This window comes from Corapipo altera, unplaced genomic scaffold, assembly GCF_003945725.1.
Source record: "Corapipo altera isolate COAL_440 unplaced genomic scaffold, ASM394572v1 71, whole genome shotgun sequence".
Taxonomy (NCBI): Eukaryota; Metazoa; Chordata; class Aves; order Passeriformes; family Pipridae; genus Corapipo; species Corapipo altera.
Genome location: NW_020884916.1, coordinates 2,942,729 through 2,961,084, shown reverse-complemented (window position 1 = coordinate 2,961,084; position 18,356 = coordinate 2,942,729). Strand labels below are relative to the sequence as shown.

The following is an 18,356-nucleotide window of genomic DNA, read 5'->3' as shown; positions in this document are numbered from 1 at the left end:
TGAGTCCTGGCATGGTGCTAGTAAAAAAAACAAAAAACAAAAAACAAAAAAACACAACAAAGTTAAAGGGTTTGTTCTCTCATTTGCAGAAGGAACCATCTCACTATGGGAATGAACAATTAACAACATTTAAATGAGCTGAACTCGGTCCTTTTCTCCCATTGTCTTTGTGCCTTTTGAATCATCTGGAATTGGATTTTCTCCGCTGTCTGTTTTCCGGTGCACTAAAATGTTTTACATAAATCACAGACCAGCCCCGAGACGTAACCCCCTCGTCCCCACAGCCCACAGCAACCAGAAAAAAACAACCAGGCGCTGTGCTTAATCACCTGGATCTGTTGGACGATTACAATCTTTGCTGACTGTGATTTTTATTATTATTATTATTATTACTCCCTGCCATTTTTTTTCCTTAAAGGAAATACAGTAGAGGGATGGGGAGGGCGTTCTCTCCGGTTCCGTATCCGCGGGCATCGCTGCCTTCATTAATTAAAAATGATAGCAAGGAGAGCGAGCGAGAAGGGGTTTGATCTTTACACGGGAAAAACAGTGTGCAGCCCCTGCTAAGACCTTTCAGCACCAGATTTGAGCGATTCTCTCACGCCACAACCTCGGCGGGCTGCGCGCGTGTATTAAATGTGTCTGGTGGTGAAGGGATGTGATGGGGATACAGGAGCTCGTGGAGGTGTTTCCGTGCCGGGTGGGTGATGCTCGGGGGGTTTGTGGTACCTGGAGAAGGGGGGGCAGTGAAGGAGGGTTTGGGGCTCGGCTCGCAGTGTCAGCGGGAAGGGGAGAACGGGGGAGAGGGGGCTGAGCCCCTTCTCTCTGCAGACGATTAACCCGCATCTGGGGCCGGGGCCACCTCAGATGAACCCTGCGGCGGCCTCCGCTTGTTGCTAGGGCGTGGCGGGGCAGACGGGCGCTGATTGGCTGGGGAGGGGCCCCGGCAGCCAATGGGAGCGCCGGGAGGAGGGATGCGGGATGGCGATGATGGTGCGGGATCGGGATGGGATGGGATGGGATGGGTGCGATGATGCGGGAGGCGCTCCCGCAAACCGCCCCCCGCGGAGCCGATTCGTGGTCCTGCCCCTTCCCGAGGGCACCCGCAGCCCCCCTGCCTGCGCTGCCAGCTCGGAGGAGGGATGTGCGGGACTCTGCGGGATGCGAGGCGGGGCAGGGCAGGATGGGGCGGGAGGCGGCCCCGCAACCGCCCCTGCGGGGAGGATTCGTGGTCCTGCCCCTTCCCCAGCCCCATCCTGCCAGCTCAAACACAGTCTGCTTTCAGTTTCCACAGTCCATCACCCCATCCAACACCTTTACTCCCTTTATCCCCCAGAACAGGTAGAATTCATCCCCTCTCATTTCTGTAATCGTTGGTGTTAATTCCATTAAGTTTTTCCAGCACAAAGGGAGGGGAAAAGTGCCGCTGTGCTGCAGCAACTCCATCATGAACCCACATGATGATGTTTAAGGTCCCTTCCAACCCAAACCATTCTGTGGAGGAGGGAGGAGAGCGTGGCTGGTGGGAAACCTCAGTTTCCAATCCTACATGTTCCCAGAGAAAATACACCAGGATCCTGCCCTCCATAAAGGTCTCTGAGCAGAAAATGTCACTTTATAAAGTCTGACAGGGCAGGACCCGATGTCTCAGAGCCCAGCTCTAACACACATCCCTTTTTCACTTGTGGGTAGTTCCTGCCTGACAGAGGAACAGCCAAGTAAGCAGATTTGCCTGCCTGTCATCCTTAACTGTTTGCTATGGCGATGCTGCTGCAGCAGAGATGGCTTTCTTACATAACCACCCGGCTTTTCCACAGCCATCCCCCTTCCCACGGGAGCGAGGCACCTTCTGGGTCATGGAATCCAGTCCCTTGCTTGTCGCCAGCCACCGCACACAGCCCATGTCTGAGAGGGATGGAGCTCCCTCTCCAACCTCTCCGGAGCTGGTGCCTCTTCTTTTCGTCTCTCCCTGCTCGTTGCTTTTCCTGAAAAGTCTTTCCAGCCTGTCCCTTGTCTGACAGGAGCACAAACCCATCACCAGAACACACCTCTTGCCTCCATGGCTCTGCAGTGGCACGTGGTTCCTGCCTGTGGCCACCGCTGAGATGCTTTTGCAGAGCTGTGAGGGACCCACAGGGTCACAAAATTAACACAGTGATAAGTGTGGGGCGAGGGGGCTGCAATGCTGCCAGGGCCCAGAAGTTGATGGTTGTTTTCAGGAATCCCTGTTTGGGGTGCAGGGTCAGAGAAGTGACTCCTGGCCCTGCCCATCCCACGAATTGGGGAGCAGTGCTCCTCGGTCTTACCTTGGCATAGCTCTTACAGGGAGCAGTGCTCCTTGGAGCTCCATGCCCTGGTCTTACCCACAGGAATGACAGCAGGGACCATGCAGGCTGTCACTGGCTCACATTATGAGCCTCAGGTTGCTGAGAAGGCCTCTGGGCTGTAGGGTGCAAGGAGCAAGTGCCACAAGCTGCTCTCTGCCCAGCACAGCTCCTCACACTGCTCGAGGACAGCTCTGTCTGCAACCCTGGGCAGAAACATCACTGGTCCTTGGGTCACCTATAAACCAACCATTTGACTTCTACCAGCCCAGAAGCACCAATCCCAATTCCACTTTCAGAGCATTTGTGTTTGTAGCCCATGCCCAAAATGTTTTTAAGACTTTTTTTTTCTCTGTGTAACCAGAGCTCATCCTGGAAGCAGCCAGTTAACCCTTCCAGTTCTCTGTCCTCCCTGAGCAGAGCTATTCCAGATGGGTTCATAGGAGCTTCCCCTGAGGGTGTGTTGAGTGTCCTGTTGCTGTTGGGGTGCACATGGACGCAGAGGGGCAGCCAAAATCTTGCTCATGGAGCAGTGCCCTCTCATCACACCCCTGTCCATCACCCCCAGCCCGGTCACCTCCGAGCAGAGCCCACAGAGCTTCGTGGCTGGAGGAAACTTCAACTTTTAAGCTCATCACGTTAAAATAAAAGAATTTCCACGTCAAAGGCTGCGGGGGTGAGAAGATGGAACACAGACACACAGCCCTGGGCCCTGTTGCAGAATTAGGGCAAAAGTCTGGCCTTGTTTATTCTCATGTAAATCAAGAGTAAACGCAGCCGATTTTGTCATTCTGCGCTCTGACGCATTACTGTAAATCCTACTTTCGTAACTCTGGCATTATTTATGAGTATTACTGCAGTGCTATATGAGATCAGGGCAGAGTTATGCCTGGTCACGTGTGTGTATTAAGGACTACAGCTTGTAGGTTTAAGTAGAGGAGACAAAGGCAGTCGATCATCTTCATTTTACAAATAGGGGCGTAGGATTACACGATCTGCTGGAGAGCTTGCAGGAAGCCGGTGTCTGGTCTGGACAGGAAATGGTTTTCCTGTCCTGAAAAACTTTTCATAGTAGAAAAAAAAAAAAAAAAACCAACAAAAAATCCTGTTTGATGTTGGGATGAAGGGTTTCGAGGGCAGGAAAACGCGCTCAGTAACCGCAAGTTTCAAATTCGAGCCCCCCGGTCTGCAGGGAGCACACAAGGGATGTGGCCTTGCAAATCCTCACTGCTCAAGGGCTTTTTCCTTGGCTGGGGGGGCTTGTGGATCCTCCTGTCCACCAGCACAGTCAGATTCCTGCTGTCTGTGATCAATGGTGATGGCTTGAGAGCGATTGATTCATCCTCAGCACTCGAGGTTTTGTCTGTTGCATCATGTCCAGAGCACGGTGGAAAAGACAAATAAAAAGAGATGTTGAGCAGCATCACCTACTGGGACAAAGGCAGTTAAAAGGACAATCAGGTCTCGAGCTGAAGGGCTATATGCTCAATGTTTACTGTATATATGCTCTATGTGTACCATATCACCCACTTAATCATCTTCTGCGTAACAAGGTGGCTCAGCCGAACATTCCTGTCCCCTGCTCTGGCTCTGGCTGGCATTGCCCTTAGTCTTTGCTCACCAGTGCAGGATTTCCCTTAGGAATGGGGCCAGCTTTTCCATCTCCAAGTTGTCACTCTGTGCTACCTGCTCCTCAAAGCTCTAGTGTGTTGTTATGTGCTGGGATATCTGTTCTGATGCTCAAGGACTTCCTCCTGGTTTATTTTGCCATGTTATTTTCCTGTGTTGAGCTGGAGGACTTAAATCACAGAGGACAAATGTAAATCCCATGTAGTCCCCTGCCTTTCTGCCTCGAGGTGCAGCGTTCACACACCCCTGTGTCTCCTTAATCCCACGTCTCTGCAGAACTCCTCACCCCCCACCTGACTTTTCCATCTCAAACGACAGGATCTGTTAAAACCAGATCAGGTAAATGTATGTAACGCCTCAGCATCGACCTAGGAGGGGAAAATGACTTTCTAATCTGTTGAAGAACAGTGTTTTCTCCTCAAATCAGCCTTGTCCCCTCCTCCTCCTCCCGTCACGCAGTGCAGTACCAGGAACCATGAGGTCTCAGTCCCTGTATTGCACAGCCTTTGTTAGACACACTGTGTGGATACTGCAAAATCCTGGGCAGAGCTGAACAGGTATCTTTTCGAGGGGAAAAAGGAAAAAAAAAAAGGCAATTAATTAGACTAAATAAACATATATTAGGGTTCAATATATGCACAGCCAAAATGAAAGCCACGTTCTGGTTCATTAAATCTGAAAAGACTTCACACGTTTTTTTAAGCCTGTAATCATATTCACAGATGCAATACCCCCCCCCCACACACCTTCCCAACCTGCCCCCCTCCTCCCGCAGATTTCACACCTTGGTAATGGCTATTGTAAAAAAAAAAAAATAAAAAATAAAAAAAAAGAAGGAGCAGGGGAAGGTTTGCTGCAGGGGACGGGCTTGGGGTGGAGGGGAGCGGATGCACATGCGGCAGGAAAATCACTGTTTGCTGTGGCATCTCTGTCGGGTCCTCGCCGCAGAGTCTGTCATTACCGGGAGGACGCGCTTCAGGTGCACGAGGAGGAGGAGGAGGAGGAGGAGGAGGAGGAAGGAAAGCTCGGCTCGCACCCTCCTTCCCCTCCCTGCTCCCGCACAACCCGGGGTCACTCCCTGAACCCCCCCACTGCTTCCAGGCTTCTCCCCCCTCCCCTGGAGGGTGGGATGTTACCAGGGAGCCGAGCTAAAGAACATATGGAAACGTCATGCGTGTATATATAGGAGAGGAGCGAAAATGGATGCTCTTGGGCACAATAAACATTAGTGTATCTGCGGGGGGGGGGGGGGGAATTTCAGCTTTTTGCGCTGCTCTGGTGGATGTTTGTCGGTGGTTTCTCGCTGCTGTTTGTAACAGTAAATACATACATATAATTTATTCGAGTTAAGAAGCCTGTGAAGCCCGGGAGTCACTCTTTACGTGGAAATTCTGGTTTATTCCAAATCAGAAAGAGGGATGTTGTGACTGCACGCCAGCAGATATTTGTAAGGAGACATTTTGAAAATCTGAAGGGGAACAGTGTGAACGTTTTCAAGATGTTGGGGCTTGTTGTGGAACACCTTGGTGATTCAATGCTTTCTTCTGGCTTTAGGTAAAACCAGATCGAAATGAAAATGCTTGTAGCATGCAAAATCTCACGAGCAGCCTTCGTGTGGCCATTTATTTATTTTTATATATATATATTTTTCCCTGATTTTATTTTTCAAGAACAAATACCTAGCGAAGGTTTCCCTCTGCCCCAGTGTGTGTTATTCAGCAAGGAGCCAGCCTCCCTGGGCTGCAGCTCCCTGCATTCTCTCTTTTCAAGAAAGCAACCCCGAGGAATTCGATGCAATTACTCGGGAAAGTAAAGAAAGCTCAGCGTAAGGTGTCTTACACAGAAACCTGGATATCGTGCTTTCTGTGCCTGGATATCTTGATCACTTTAAGCTGATTAGAAAAAGCTTCTCAGTTCATTCTTAGGCAAGCTGGAAAATGATCCCTGCTTTGTATAATGAAGTATGTTATCTATGCTGCCCTATAATAAATCCAGAGCGGGGTTGGAGGGGGATTGTCATCTGGTCTAAATTAGCATTGCTCCACTGATGTTGATGGTGCCCTGACAGTGCTCACCAGGTGAGGATGTGGCCCATTTAGGGAGCTCCCGTGGGGTTACAAAAGCAGCCATTGAGGGCCACAATTTCAGAGAAGGAAAGAAGCCAAGAAAGGAACAGGACAGCTTGCGGGGAATCTTAAATGACATTAATTGAAATCTTATCACTTCCTTCATCTTAAGGTGAACCCGGGGCACAATAAAGAGCAATTATCTGCCATCTTCCTTCATCTGTCCCAAGTGCAGGGAGGGGAAGAGTATATCCATCACTCTTTCTGCTCTACCTTTTTTTCCCCCTGTAGACAATATGATATATTTACAGATCTGTCACCCCTTCAAATCTCTCCTTTCACAGGAGGGCTGAACAAAAGCAGGTGAAAGCAACGGAGCTTGGAAAAGAGAGGGGATTTGGAAGCTGAAACTAAGTAAAAGTGGAGGCTTCAGCCTTCTGGGAAGCCACTAAAGGGACCTGAGATACCCCAGGTTTGGCTGGGTGGGGTGTGAATGGCAGTAAACAGAGCTGAGCAGAGGGCTGGTACTGCCAAACCTGGCCCTTGTAGGCTTGGAGCAACTCTTGCTGGAAGCTGAGCGAGGTAGGGACTTGTTGATAGGTCATGGGAATTGCCACAGCATCCAGCATGGGGACCACTGGCAATTTTTTGCCCCAGGTGCCCTCACGAGGGGAGATGGAGCCCATGGTCCTGCTCACAGCATTAGCAGGGCTGGCAGAGATCCCCCACTGCTTTGGGACAGCCCCAGAAGCTGGATGACATCTTGGCAGACCAGAGGGAGATGGGTTCACACCCTGTCCTTACATGTTTTATGTCTATTCTGCAAATGCACAGAGGACAGCAGTCCTGGGGCTGCTTACTCTGCAAAACTCACCTTTGTCCAGGCAGCAGGGAGGTGATTTTATCAAGCCACGATAGGAAAACATGACTGAAACCTTGGAGATGACAGAACCACAGAATATGCTGAGTTGGAAGGGACCCACAAGGATCATCAAGTCCAGCTCCTGGCCCTGCACAGAACCACCCCCAAGAGCCTGAGCTGGTGAAAAGAGGAGCAGAAAGATCAAACCCTGCCCAGGTGTTGTTCCCCTGGGGCTCTGTGTGGGGTCATGGCTTGTGCTCCCCCCTTTCTCCACTGGGTTTGAGAGGAGCTCTGACATCTGAGACACCAAGTGCAGCTCATCTCAGGGAGTCAGGATGCAAGAGGAGCAGGTTCCAGTCAGCCTGGATTTCCACTGTGTGTACAGAAACTCCAAGGCCATGTTGCTCTCTGACAGCAAATCGATGCTGCTGTAAACACGAGAACAAAGGAGCTCGCAGAGGAGAGGGGGAAGGAACAGGGAAAAGGGAGAGATGCAGATCTGCTCCGCAGCCAAAGCAGAAACAATGTTGGGAAAAGCTGAGTGACTTCAGTACCTATTCATACCCTGGCCAGAGCTGGTTGCTTGCCCATTCCCAAGGCCACGGAGGAAGTCATGGCCTCGAGTGGGTCAGGTGTGAGGGCAGGAGCACGGGGTGACTTGGCTGCTCCCTGGGAGCACGATCCCACTCCTCCCAAGGTTTAGCGACTGTTTAATCCCCGAGGCAAAGGGCTGGACGAGGCAGACACTGTACATGTGCAGCTGGTTAGGGCTGAGCCTGCCCCTCCCCTGCACAGAGCTGTGCCTCATGATGGATATCACTGGCAGGGTGAATTCCCATTCATTTGTCCTGTGGCTTCCACGCTGCGAGTGGTTTCCATGCAGATCCCGCAGCAGAGAATGCCGTGGAAAAATGGGGGTTTGGGAGCCAAAAGCTGGGATGTTCTTCTTCCGAGCTCTGCAGCAAAAGATCTGGGGGCCCACCAGGTTTAAGTTTGGGATGGGGTCTGGCTCCTGACCTGCTGTTGAGGTCATGTCAGTACACGGGTTGAGGTTTAACCCATTGCACGAAGGCTGGTGATATTTAAGATAGCCCAGCTTGGAACACTGGGTTGATCCACATGGCAGAAGCACAGTTTTCCACCAGCATTGATGGAGTGGGAACGTGGTCAGATGCTTTGCAGGTACAACATGCCATTGGAAGGCTCAGCCCTCGAGGAAGGCAGGTTTTCTTGTTTGGTTGGGGTTTTAAGCTCATATATTTTCTCTGGCTGTCGTTATGGAGGCCACATGGAAGAGCTTTAAGGACCGATCCAGGATGGGGAGAGGGGAGTTTGGAACACAGAACTCAGTCCCTGAGTCCACCCATCTGTAAAGAATCAGCATAACAACACTTAATGTACTTCCCCAACATGGCAGTTTTGGGCCTTAATTAAACTGTGCAGAGTGCTCGGAGATCCTCAGATTAAAGGCTGTGTGTACAGTGAATTACAAAAGCAAACAACATGAAATATTCCATGTGTTGTGCCAGAGCTGTCTTGGTTTACCAGAAACAAATCATTTAATGCACCTCTTGTATGTAACTCATCTATATAGGACGTGCTTTTTATTCCAGTAGTTTTGGTTGTTATTTCTGAAAGCGAAATCCACGCAAGGCACAAAATTTGAATGGTAAAATGGTACAAATAGGGGTTTTTGAAACTATGTGTGTGTAAGTAGCCCTGGGAAACGCCATCAGTTTTAATAGGCCTGGAAGATGGTGGGAGGTAAATTTAATCTAGTACAAAAATAAAGGTAATCCCAGCAAAAGACAAGCGTGGAGCAGTCGCTGGAGTCACCGCAGGCAGAGACAGTGCATGTTTTGTGTCCAACAATAGCAGCGTACGTGACTTGAAATGCTCCTTCCTTATAAAACAAAATACCCACTGGTTTGGCTTATTAGTGCTAATCTTCAAAGGGAGAAGCAGTCCTGAGGTTCCTGGTTCAATTCATAAGTTCAGCCCTGCTCTGGCAGCGCTGGCTTGACAAAGTGCCATTGTTGCCCACGGTGTGTGTGTGAGGTTTAACCTTCTGCATTTCCCCTTTTCCTCTGCTCAAGGAATGCCCAGAGCCCGTGCAGAAAATACGTCTCTGATGTGTAGTTTACACACGAAAACGCTGCATTTGAACTTGCACTGACTCTGCTCAGAGTGGATCGGGTTAAATGGACTATTACAATGGCAGGAGCTCATCTGGAACTAATAATTTTTGAGGCCACCAAAAGTAAAAAGTAAAAAAAAAAAAAAAAAAAAGAAAAAAAAAAAAAGAAGGCGGGGGGAGGAGGAGGAGGAGGGATCCTGGCGAGTTTGGTGGCCAGTGACTAAAGCTTCTGCTGCCATCTACTGCACATGGGTGGCAGTGGGGTCAGCTGGGAACTGGTGCTTTGGACCGAATCAGCGGAAAAAACAGGTTAAAGAGTGAATTCTGGGTCCCGGTGCGGATGGAGCTGGTTCCCAGCTCCACACATCCCCGCTCAGCCCTCCCACGAGTGTGTCCGGGGGTCTGGCCCGTGTGTCTGTGCTTTGATCGCCGCAGGTTTCGGGGCTGCGCTCACCGGCATTGTCACCGCTCGCTCGGCATTCGCCACCGCGGCGGAAGCTTTTTTGGCTCCGTTTCGGGGTTTTGGCCGTTAACAAACCCACCCCCACCCCCCCCATCAGTCGCATGCGGCACAAAATCACGCGACAAACCCGGCGCTGGGGTGCCCGACATCTGTTTTGCCTCAGCGCGGGGGAGCGATGCCGGCCCTGGCCCCACCCGCTGGACCCGGCTCAAGCATTACCGCGCTTGGCCAGACAATAAACGCAGCCTATTTATTTATGATGGCTGGGCTTTAGCAGGTCACTGGCATGGTCTCCAAGGGCGATGCATTCGAATCCCTTTCTCGGTTTTCCCCCTCTTCCATCTCTCTCTCTCTCTCTCTCTCTCCAGGCTGCCTTCTATTCTTTGTGCCTGCTCTCCCAGGAGATCTGGTCTCGGAACAAACAGCTCGCCATCCTTGTGTGGCTCTTGGTTGGGAGGTTAAATGAGTTTAGGAGGAAAAGTACATTTGAGGATGGGGTTGATCCAAATGGATGAGCCAAACACGCTATTGTCTTTCCCATCCCTCAGTCTGCCATGGTGATTTCCTGGGTACAGAGACACGCTGGCTGGGAGTTTAACTTAGAGCTGCTGCAAAGGGGAACTGGGTTGAAAACGAAGCTGGTCTTGTGACTGAATGCACAACTGGGAATTGGCCTCTGGGCTTCTGTTCCTGGCTTTCTCAGGGATCTCAAGAAGCCACGGCAGGGGGGAAAGGAAAGCTGTGTCGTTTTAGAAACCCAATGCCAGACCAGCAGCCCTCAGAGGGGGAGTTTGGAGAGCGCTGGGAGAGGACCTGCCGTGCTGGCAGCATGAGCAGAGCCTTGGGAAGCAGCTTGGGAAAGGGGTGCTAACAAAGCAGAGATGCTTGGCGGGGTCTCCTGTGCAGCCTGCAGCACGGGCTGTGTGGCTCTGAAGGCAGAGTGTGTGCTCCAGGAGCAGGAGGGGGCTGGCTGGCTGCAGGGGGGATGTTCTCACCCACATCACGGCCCTTGGGATTCGTTTCACGTAGGCTCTGGTGTCTTACAGTCACAAGCCTGGCTGTGAGGTGGTTGCCTCGAGTTCTCTTTATAGCAAAGAGAGTCTGACCTATTTTAAGACAAGGGGAAGCACTCTCTGAACTGCTGTGCCTCATCCTTGGCTGCAGACAAAGCCTGGAGTGACCCTCTCAGCCTGGGCAGAGATGAATCCTGCCTAATGCTACATAGAGCCCAGACCAGGAGGAACCTCCAACCTCTTCTCCGTCTTCTTGCCATTGCCCTTTGGGATATCAGGCTTGGGGAAACAGAGAATATGCAGGCAGACATTTTTGCAGTGGAAGGGGAATGAAAAAGTGTAGAAAAATCTTTAAGAATGGCTCATTCAGGTCCTAAATTCCCATTCAGGTTCTGAATTCCTCCTTAGAGGGTATCTGCTTCCCTCCACTGGCTACAGAAAGATCCGGAGAAAACAAGCTTTTTTTTTTTTGGCTGAGCCACCCAGGAGATGTGAGGCTTGGTGATGTGAATGTCACTTGTCCACCTCTGCCTCAGATCCTCCATCTCTAAAATTTTCCCCTCCAGTACAGCCAGTGACAGGTTGTAACCAGCTTCAGGATGTATTTAATTAACTCCTGCTTAGCTCACACCCCCATTCCCATTCCCTGACTGTCTTCCTGGCTTTCCTTCCCGTGTCACTATCATAAAAAAGGCCCTTTTTTGTGACCCTCCATCATCCTCCAGAGCTGTGGGATTTTTTTCAGCACAACCTCACTCAGGTGTTCTGACAAATCAGAGGTCAGGGCTGCTCCCTGGTTTGCTCTGTGGGGCCTGGGCAGAGCAAATCTGCTGGGCAGGTTGCCAGCCCAACTATGAGAGTTGGAGGATGTGGGCTCCTGGATGCCTATAATTTACAGGGAAGAAATAAACCACACATCCTGGAAGATGCCATTTTTCCTGCATCCCACATTTGGCAGGTTGAGAGGTCTGTGGCAGGAGCCAAGATGTTGATGGTTAGCATGAGCCTTTCCTTCCAAAAACCCTCTCTCCCTTCCTTAGAGCAGGGGCTGGGCTATCTGGGAGCTCTTGGCTCCTCCATCCCAAAATCCAGCTTGAGTTCTGCAGCGAAATATCCTCAGTTATTTCATCTTTCCTGCTGAGAAAGGCTAAACACAATGGTTCAGGAGTCTGGCACAGGACACTGGGATTGCTTATTCAAAGGAGGAGCAGCGAGCCAGAACTTCAGCTGCTCTCCCTCAAGATCAGAGCCTGTGTCTTTTGTGGAATGCTTAACCCATGCTGGGAAGGGCTTTTCCAGTCTTGGCCTTGCTGTATTTCCACCTGGCTTCCTTGCTCCTGCATTTCCCCTCCCTGTATCCGCTGGAAGCAGCCCCTGATGTTATTTGTGAGGGAAAAGTGTATTTTCAGGAGCAGCAGAGTGGAGGGAGCCTGGATCCCAGCCTCCTGCATGGGTTTGTGCCATGTGCTCCAACCAGAGCTCCTCCAGCAACTGGAATCTTCCTCCCTGGTGGGTTCTCATGTGCATCACAGTGGGAAAAAATGTTACAACTTGCCATGTTGAAGGCTGTAAATAAAGGATTAGGGGGGAAATCTTTCCTGCCTGTAAAGATCTGCAGGTTTTTAAGGAGAGGAAGAAAATCCTGGTGGAATAGAAGTTTTCTCAGTGACAGCACCGAAGCTTCAGAGTCACGTTGACTCCTCTAACAGAAAGTAAGTGCCTGGGAACGAGGTGTAACTTCTTGTGCCTCCCGGGGGGATCAATCTATTCCAGCAACAGTAGGGAAAATCAGCTTCATTCCTGACAGAGGGGCAACGGGGAGGAAGGAATGGCTGTTTGCTAATGTTGCCTTGAGCTAAACGTTAATGAAGTGCAACACTTAAAGATGCCTGCACGCCTCAATTATGTCCACCAAGATCACGTGTTGCCTTTCCAATTATCTGGGCTGAGAAATGAGGTACGTGTGAAGAGACTGCTGCCTGCTCATTACCTCTCCCTGCCAGGAGCCATCCTGCTTGCTCAGGTGTCAGCTGTACCTGCTTCAAGCACCAGCGGTGCAGACACTGTTAGCAGGGATGGCATCGGTGTGGAAGTGGGTTTTAAGCAGGGAAAATACGTGTGATGTGAGCAGCAAGCCAGGCTTAACGCTGGAGGGTGGTGGAGGGGAAGCTTGGACAGGCTGGGAATGTTTTCTGGTGTCTGAGGGTGTTGCTTCCTGACCTTGGAGGAGGGGACTGAGCACCAGGCAGGGACGTGACTGTGTTATGAATGTCAGGGGCACCTTCCCACAGCTCAGTTTTCCTGATTCTGATCATCCTTGTCCTATCTCTGCAGTTTCACCAGCAACTGTAGTGACAGGACAAGGGGGAATGGCTTCAAACTGACAGAGAGCAGGTTTAGATTAAATGTTAGGAAGAAATTCTTTGCTGTGTGAGAGGCGAGGCCCTGGCACAGGTTGCCCAGAGAAGCTGTGGCTGCTCCATCCCTGGAAGTGTCCAGGGCCAGGTTGGACAGGGCTTGGAGGTGGAAGGTGTCCCTGCTCATGGCAGGGGTTGGGACAAGATGATCTTTAATGACCCTTCCAACCCATTCTACTCCATGACTTACGATCCTGTTAAGTTAAACCATGCATCCTTCTGCTGTAAACCAAAAATACATCCAGAGAAAAGCCTCTTTTGTATTGCACTAGACACACAGAGGTTAGGTAATAATCTCAGAAACCAGAAATTGCTTTGTTTACCCAATCCATTTTTATTATTATCATTAAGTGGGGGGAAAAAAATTGACAGACAAAAATTCCTTCAAAATTGTGCAATAATACATAGCAGAAATCAGTGAATGGAAAATATAAAAAAACCAAACAAGACACAGAGGAGCGATTCTGATGATATAATATTAAACTTCACTTAAGGAATCAGATCAAAAGTTGACACTACCTCTAAAAATCTCATTAGAGACTGGCTGCTTGTAGACTGCTGCACGTTTTGAAGGATTAATTATAATGTTACAGCTAGTTCCAGGAATGAAGATGCTCTCAGGGTCCAAGAGTAACTAAGTCATTGCACCATTTCCCTTCTCAAGTCCATTTGAAGGAGACTTGAAAGTTGCTTCAGAAAGGGTTATTTTGGTCTTTCCTGAGCACATTTTACATTTCCACCAGCAAGTAAGTGAAGTTTGTCATACACAGACTCACAGGCTCATATACAGAGCATACTCTGTCCCTGCAAAGAGATTCCAAGCATGGAGATGCCCGGACTGGGATCTGCCCTGGGAGAGTTGCTGGCTTAGGTGGCATTTCCCTGGTGGTTTATGTGATGCTGGGGCTGCTCTTGGTGACTCTGGAAACAGGATGAGTGAACTACTGTGGCGACCACCAAGGTGACCATCAAACACAAAGGTCCTTTGGCCACGAGGCCAAAAGATGATTATGTGGGTGTCGGGAGCCAGCTCTGCCTCTCTGCTCTCTCCTCCCCTTCCTGGCTGGGTCTGGGCTCCTATATATCCATATGTAACTTGATCTCTGCCCAAGCAAAATAGTCTTTTCCCAGTCCTGGATCTGCAGCTGCCTCCTGCTAATGCTGTGTCAAGGTGGGAGCACATGGAACAAGTTATGGCAGGGTTAGACGGGGCGTGAACTCGCAGCACGCCGGCTCTCCTGCAGCTGAAATATCTGCAGGCAGGCTTTTCCCCTGGGGACAACATGACACGTTTCACCCCTCTCCAAAATTCCTCTGAGTGTTTACCTGGGGTCCAGGCTGTCAGCCAAACCCCAGAGGAGCTGGAAGCTCCTGTTCCAGCTGGCTCCCGTGCGCGCCCGGGGCAGGCGCCGGGCTCCGAGGAGGTGGGTGCAGGGAGCTTTTACAGAGGTTCCAGCCAACAGATGTGATTTATTCAGGCTGAAAAAGATCCATTTTTTTTGACCTTCAATAGGGTGGTCAGATCTCTGGGCCGGAAAATGGCGCCTCCTTTTCCTTTGTTGTAAAAAAAAACAAAAACACACCCCCAGAAAACACACAAAAAACCTTCAGAAACCCAAAGCAATCCATGGTCCAAAACCCCACCAGATTTTAGGGTTCAACCTTTGTTCAAATGGACTTGAGAGTGCCCATGGGCACCTGTGGGAAATCTGAAATGGATGCAAACACAAATTAACTGGAATAAGTTCCTCCTGACCAGGGTACTTTTATATTTTTCCCATACAGATCCAAACGTTTCATTGGGTTCCTACAAAACAAACCCAAATCACCTCCCAAAAATTAGGGCACTAGAATCATGTCACATTGCATAAGGCTACTGAAAGGAAAACCAGAACAAAATATACATCCACATCCATGGACCCTATTTACAGCAGAACCCTCCCACCCCCTATATGTCTCCGTGAACAAGATTTCCGTGCTTCAAAAGTTCATAAAAATATACAATTTACCCAGGACTGCATCTAATCTGCTCAATCCCCACCTGGAGCTTAGACTTCTCTATCTATCTATATATATATAAAATACACTAGCCCTGTGAAGTTGCTTTGCTGAGAGCACAGTGGTGATTTTTTGCAGTGAAGGGAAAGTCTGGGAGGGCTGGGGAGTGTTACAGCACCGTCCACACGAGGAAAGCTGGGCTTTGCAGAGCCCCCAAACCCAGGCTTGACTCTGCAGACCAGGCTCAGAGGGCTCTGCTCTGCCCACCTTGGGTTAGGGAGGCACAGGTAACCAAGAGTGTTGGTTTTTGGGTCCAGTAGGACCCCAAAATGCTTCGCTCTGTACCAGCCACTGGAACAAAGAAGCCTTTAAGAGTGGCCAGGAGTGAATTGTCCCCCAGCTGCTGCTTGGAAATCTCCAGCCAAGGGATTTCTGCAGGATTTAAAGTGGTTACAAGGATCCCCCTTGGAATCTTGCTTCGAGGCAGAGATGGGCTAAATTCTGCTCACCTTACTGGAGCAGGATTTACCCCTGGGGGAGTAAAGTATCTGTATTTAACCCCTACTAATTCTCACCAGAGAGGTACCAGCTCCTGGGATATTGTACTGTAATTTCCAGTTACCTGTGCAAAAAGATTTGCTTTTATAAGGAAGGAGTTCAATACTCTTTATCTCTGCTTTTAGGCTTCCTTTCCTGTATCAAATTTTTGATTTATGTTTTTTCAGACTAGTTTAGCCTCTGGGTCAGATTCTGGTCTCTCTGTGTAGCTGTAACTCCAGGCAAATAGAGCTATGTGTGCTGGGTTGATTTATTCAAAATTTCAGCTCCTGAACATCACCTGACCCACTAACAAGGTAAAAATATTGCAACTCTGCAAGCTTGCTGCTACTTATAAAAATCTGATTCTAGTTTGGTCCCAGCTCTGGGGGGCGGCGGGGGGGGAGGAATCTGTCTCCAGGAATGTTAACACCAGTAATTGAAAATAGAGTCAGTATTTCTATAGAGTATCAAACCATCCAGACTTCAACTTTTTACACATTTTTCTATTGTGAAATTAAACGGATCGGTCGTGTATCAAAACATAGTTGGCCATTCTCATTTCATCCGTAGGAAGACTGCAATTACAACCTAATTTACACAGCAAAAAATACTCTGGTTTTAAAGGGAAGGAAACAGTGTGACAAGACAGTGTGTGCTGTATTTACTGGTGAGGGGTTTTGCATATACAGGGCACGGACAGGTGAGAGCCCTGAGCATCCGCCCCTGTCGTGGCCCTTGGGTTGGCAAGTAGTGGTGAGATTCACATTTTGCTATCAAAAAAAAAAAAATAAACCACAACAAAAAAGCTCAACAGTGGTATGTAGACATTGCTTGGCTCTCGTAGCCAGGATTATGTCTACTGGAAACGTGAGATGACTAGTGATGGGAAAATAATATATTTGTAGATATATATGTTTTGTTTTTTTTTTTTCCTTAGAGTTGAGGGTGCAACTACAGCTGCTTTTAGGAAATGCTAAGGAGGGAGGATTGAATCCCTGCTGTAAACCAAACGAATTTAAATGTTCAGTAATCACTGCTCCGTGTGGCTGTGGAAAACCTGGAGCGAAGCCTTTCCCAGTCGTGCACACCGGAGGCTCCCCCTTCCGTCCCACCACAGTGTCAGCATCTGAGGGAAAGCTCCAGGAGGAAAGGTGTCCTCATTACCTGGGGAGGGTGTTTTAAGGTGCTAGTGGCAAATTTTGTTGGTGTTGTTATGGATGTAAACTGCAGGTTAATTAAGCCCCGTGTGATGAGCAGCAGCTCGGTGGCTGCAGGAGCCCCCCGAGGGGGTTTGGGCAGCAGGGGAGGGTGTGAGGTGTTGTTGCTGCAAACCTGGGAGTGAGGGGCAGAACTGCAAAATCTGGGTGTTGGAACAGCACTGCAAAAGCTGCCCCATCCCTGCAAGTGTCCAAGGCCAGGTTGGAGCAACCTGGGCCAGTGGAAGGTGTCCCTGCCCATGGCAGGGGGTGGAATGAGATGGGCTTTAAGGTCCCTGCAAACCCAAACCTTTCTGTGCTGCTGCCCAGGGATAATCAGACCCCAAAACCCCTCCTGCTAATGGGTTCACGGCCTGTCACACCCACACACAAGGGTCTGCACGACCCTTTTGGCTTCCAGGTAGGGCAGCAGGGAGATAAACTCCTCCAGAAAGTTTGTGCTGCCGTGTCTGGACTTGAGCTCTGAGTTTGCTCAAAAATTGGGCCTTTTGATAAGGGAGACAAAAATATGTAAAAATAAGGATTTGTATTATCATGGCAAGAACAATGATGGGGATGCCAAGATACTACTGCCTTGCAAGATAAAGTGGCACATGTTCTACACAATAATGTGTACAATGTCTGACGACTTTGGAAATCTGTTCACGAGCAGATTTCCCAATAAATTAACACAACAAAAATACTTCCATATAAAACAAAGTCCAAAGGATTTTTTTTTTTCTAAAGTAAAAGCAAAACCTTCAGGGACTATATTACTTATCTCTCTCTACATATATAATCTCCTGAATTTTTTTTTTTTAAATAAATTTATTCTTGTCTTAGAAAAATAAAACGAGTAGCCAATTTAGTCAACGGAAAATATCTCACAGACTTAAAAGCATGCCCAGCAAGCATAGCCTTGTAAGACTAAATTAATGTTAAATCAAAGCAATTTGTTACTCAACCAACCTAGTCTGCAATTCACAGTTGATTACTACAAAGTGTATTCTTAAAATTATTATTATTATTATTATTTTTTTTGGCCCATATAAAAATAACGTATTGCAACTCAAAGTGCATTTTTAAAATAAACAATCAACTATTTTTATCAAATAAAATATTTACACCATTTGGTTTTTTTTACAGTCAGAGTTGCGCCCTCACGCGATGACCATGGGGACGTCATCTGAAAATCCAGTTATCATTGGGGCTTCATCGTCCTCATCCCCTGAAAAACAAACCCAGAGAGCTGTTAGGGTGTTCTTAAAAGCCATATATTGTGTTTTTCCTCGTGCTCTTGCCTGTTTTTTCTATGTTATATTCAGGTTTTAACTGATTTGCGCTGGAGGGAGCGGTTTAAGTGAAAGCATTTTAGGGCTGGGAAAACATTGGAGGGTGTTTTGCAACCTCAATGGTTCTATGATTTATTCTAGGACAGCTTTGTACTCTTAGGACAAAATCAGACCATAGAGATTTTAATGCCTAAGGTGGCCCAAAGCATGATAAAGTAATTTTTGCACTGATTTCATGAAAGATGTCCCCAAAGTCCTTTCTGTGACATCAAGGGATTTCATGTCTCCAAATTCCTTTCCATGACACCAAGGGATTCATGTCCCTCAGGGCTGTCCCCAAATCCATCCCAGGACACCAAGGGATGTCATGTTCCTCAGGGCTGTTCCCAAATCCATTCCAGGACACCAAGGGATTCATA

General features: G+C 48.9%; 1 protein-coding gene across 2 annotated transcripts in view; it reads right to left on the bottom strand.

Annotated features, from left to right (window-relative positions):
* Positions 1-13,225: 13,225 nt before the first annotated feature.
* Positions 13,226-18,356, bottom strand: part of SORL1 (sortilin related receptor 1) — a 48,924-nt gene continuing 43,793 nt past the window's right edge. For both annotated transcript variants that reach the window (XM_027655490.1, XM_027655491.1), the window contains exon 48: positions 13,226-17,873. In XM_027655490.1, coding sequence (XP_027511291.1) covers positions 17,806-17,873 — 68 coding nt within the window. In that variant the 3' untranslated portion in view covers positions 13,226-17,805. The remainder of the gene's footprint in view (positions 17,874-18,356) is intronic.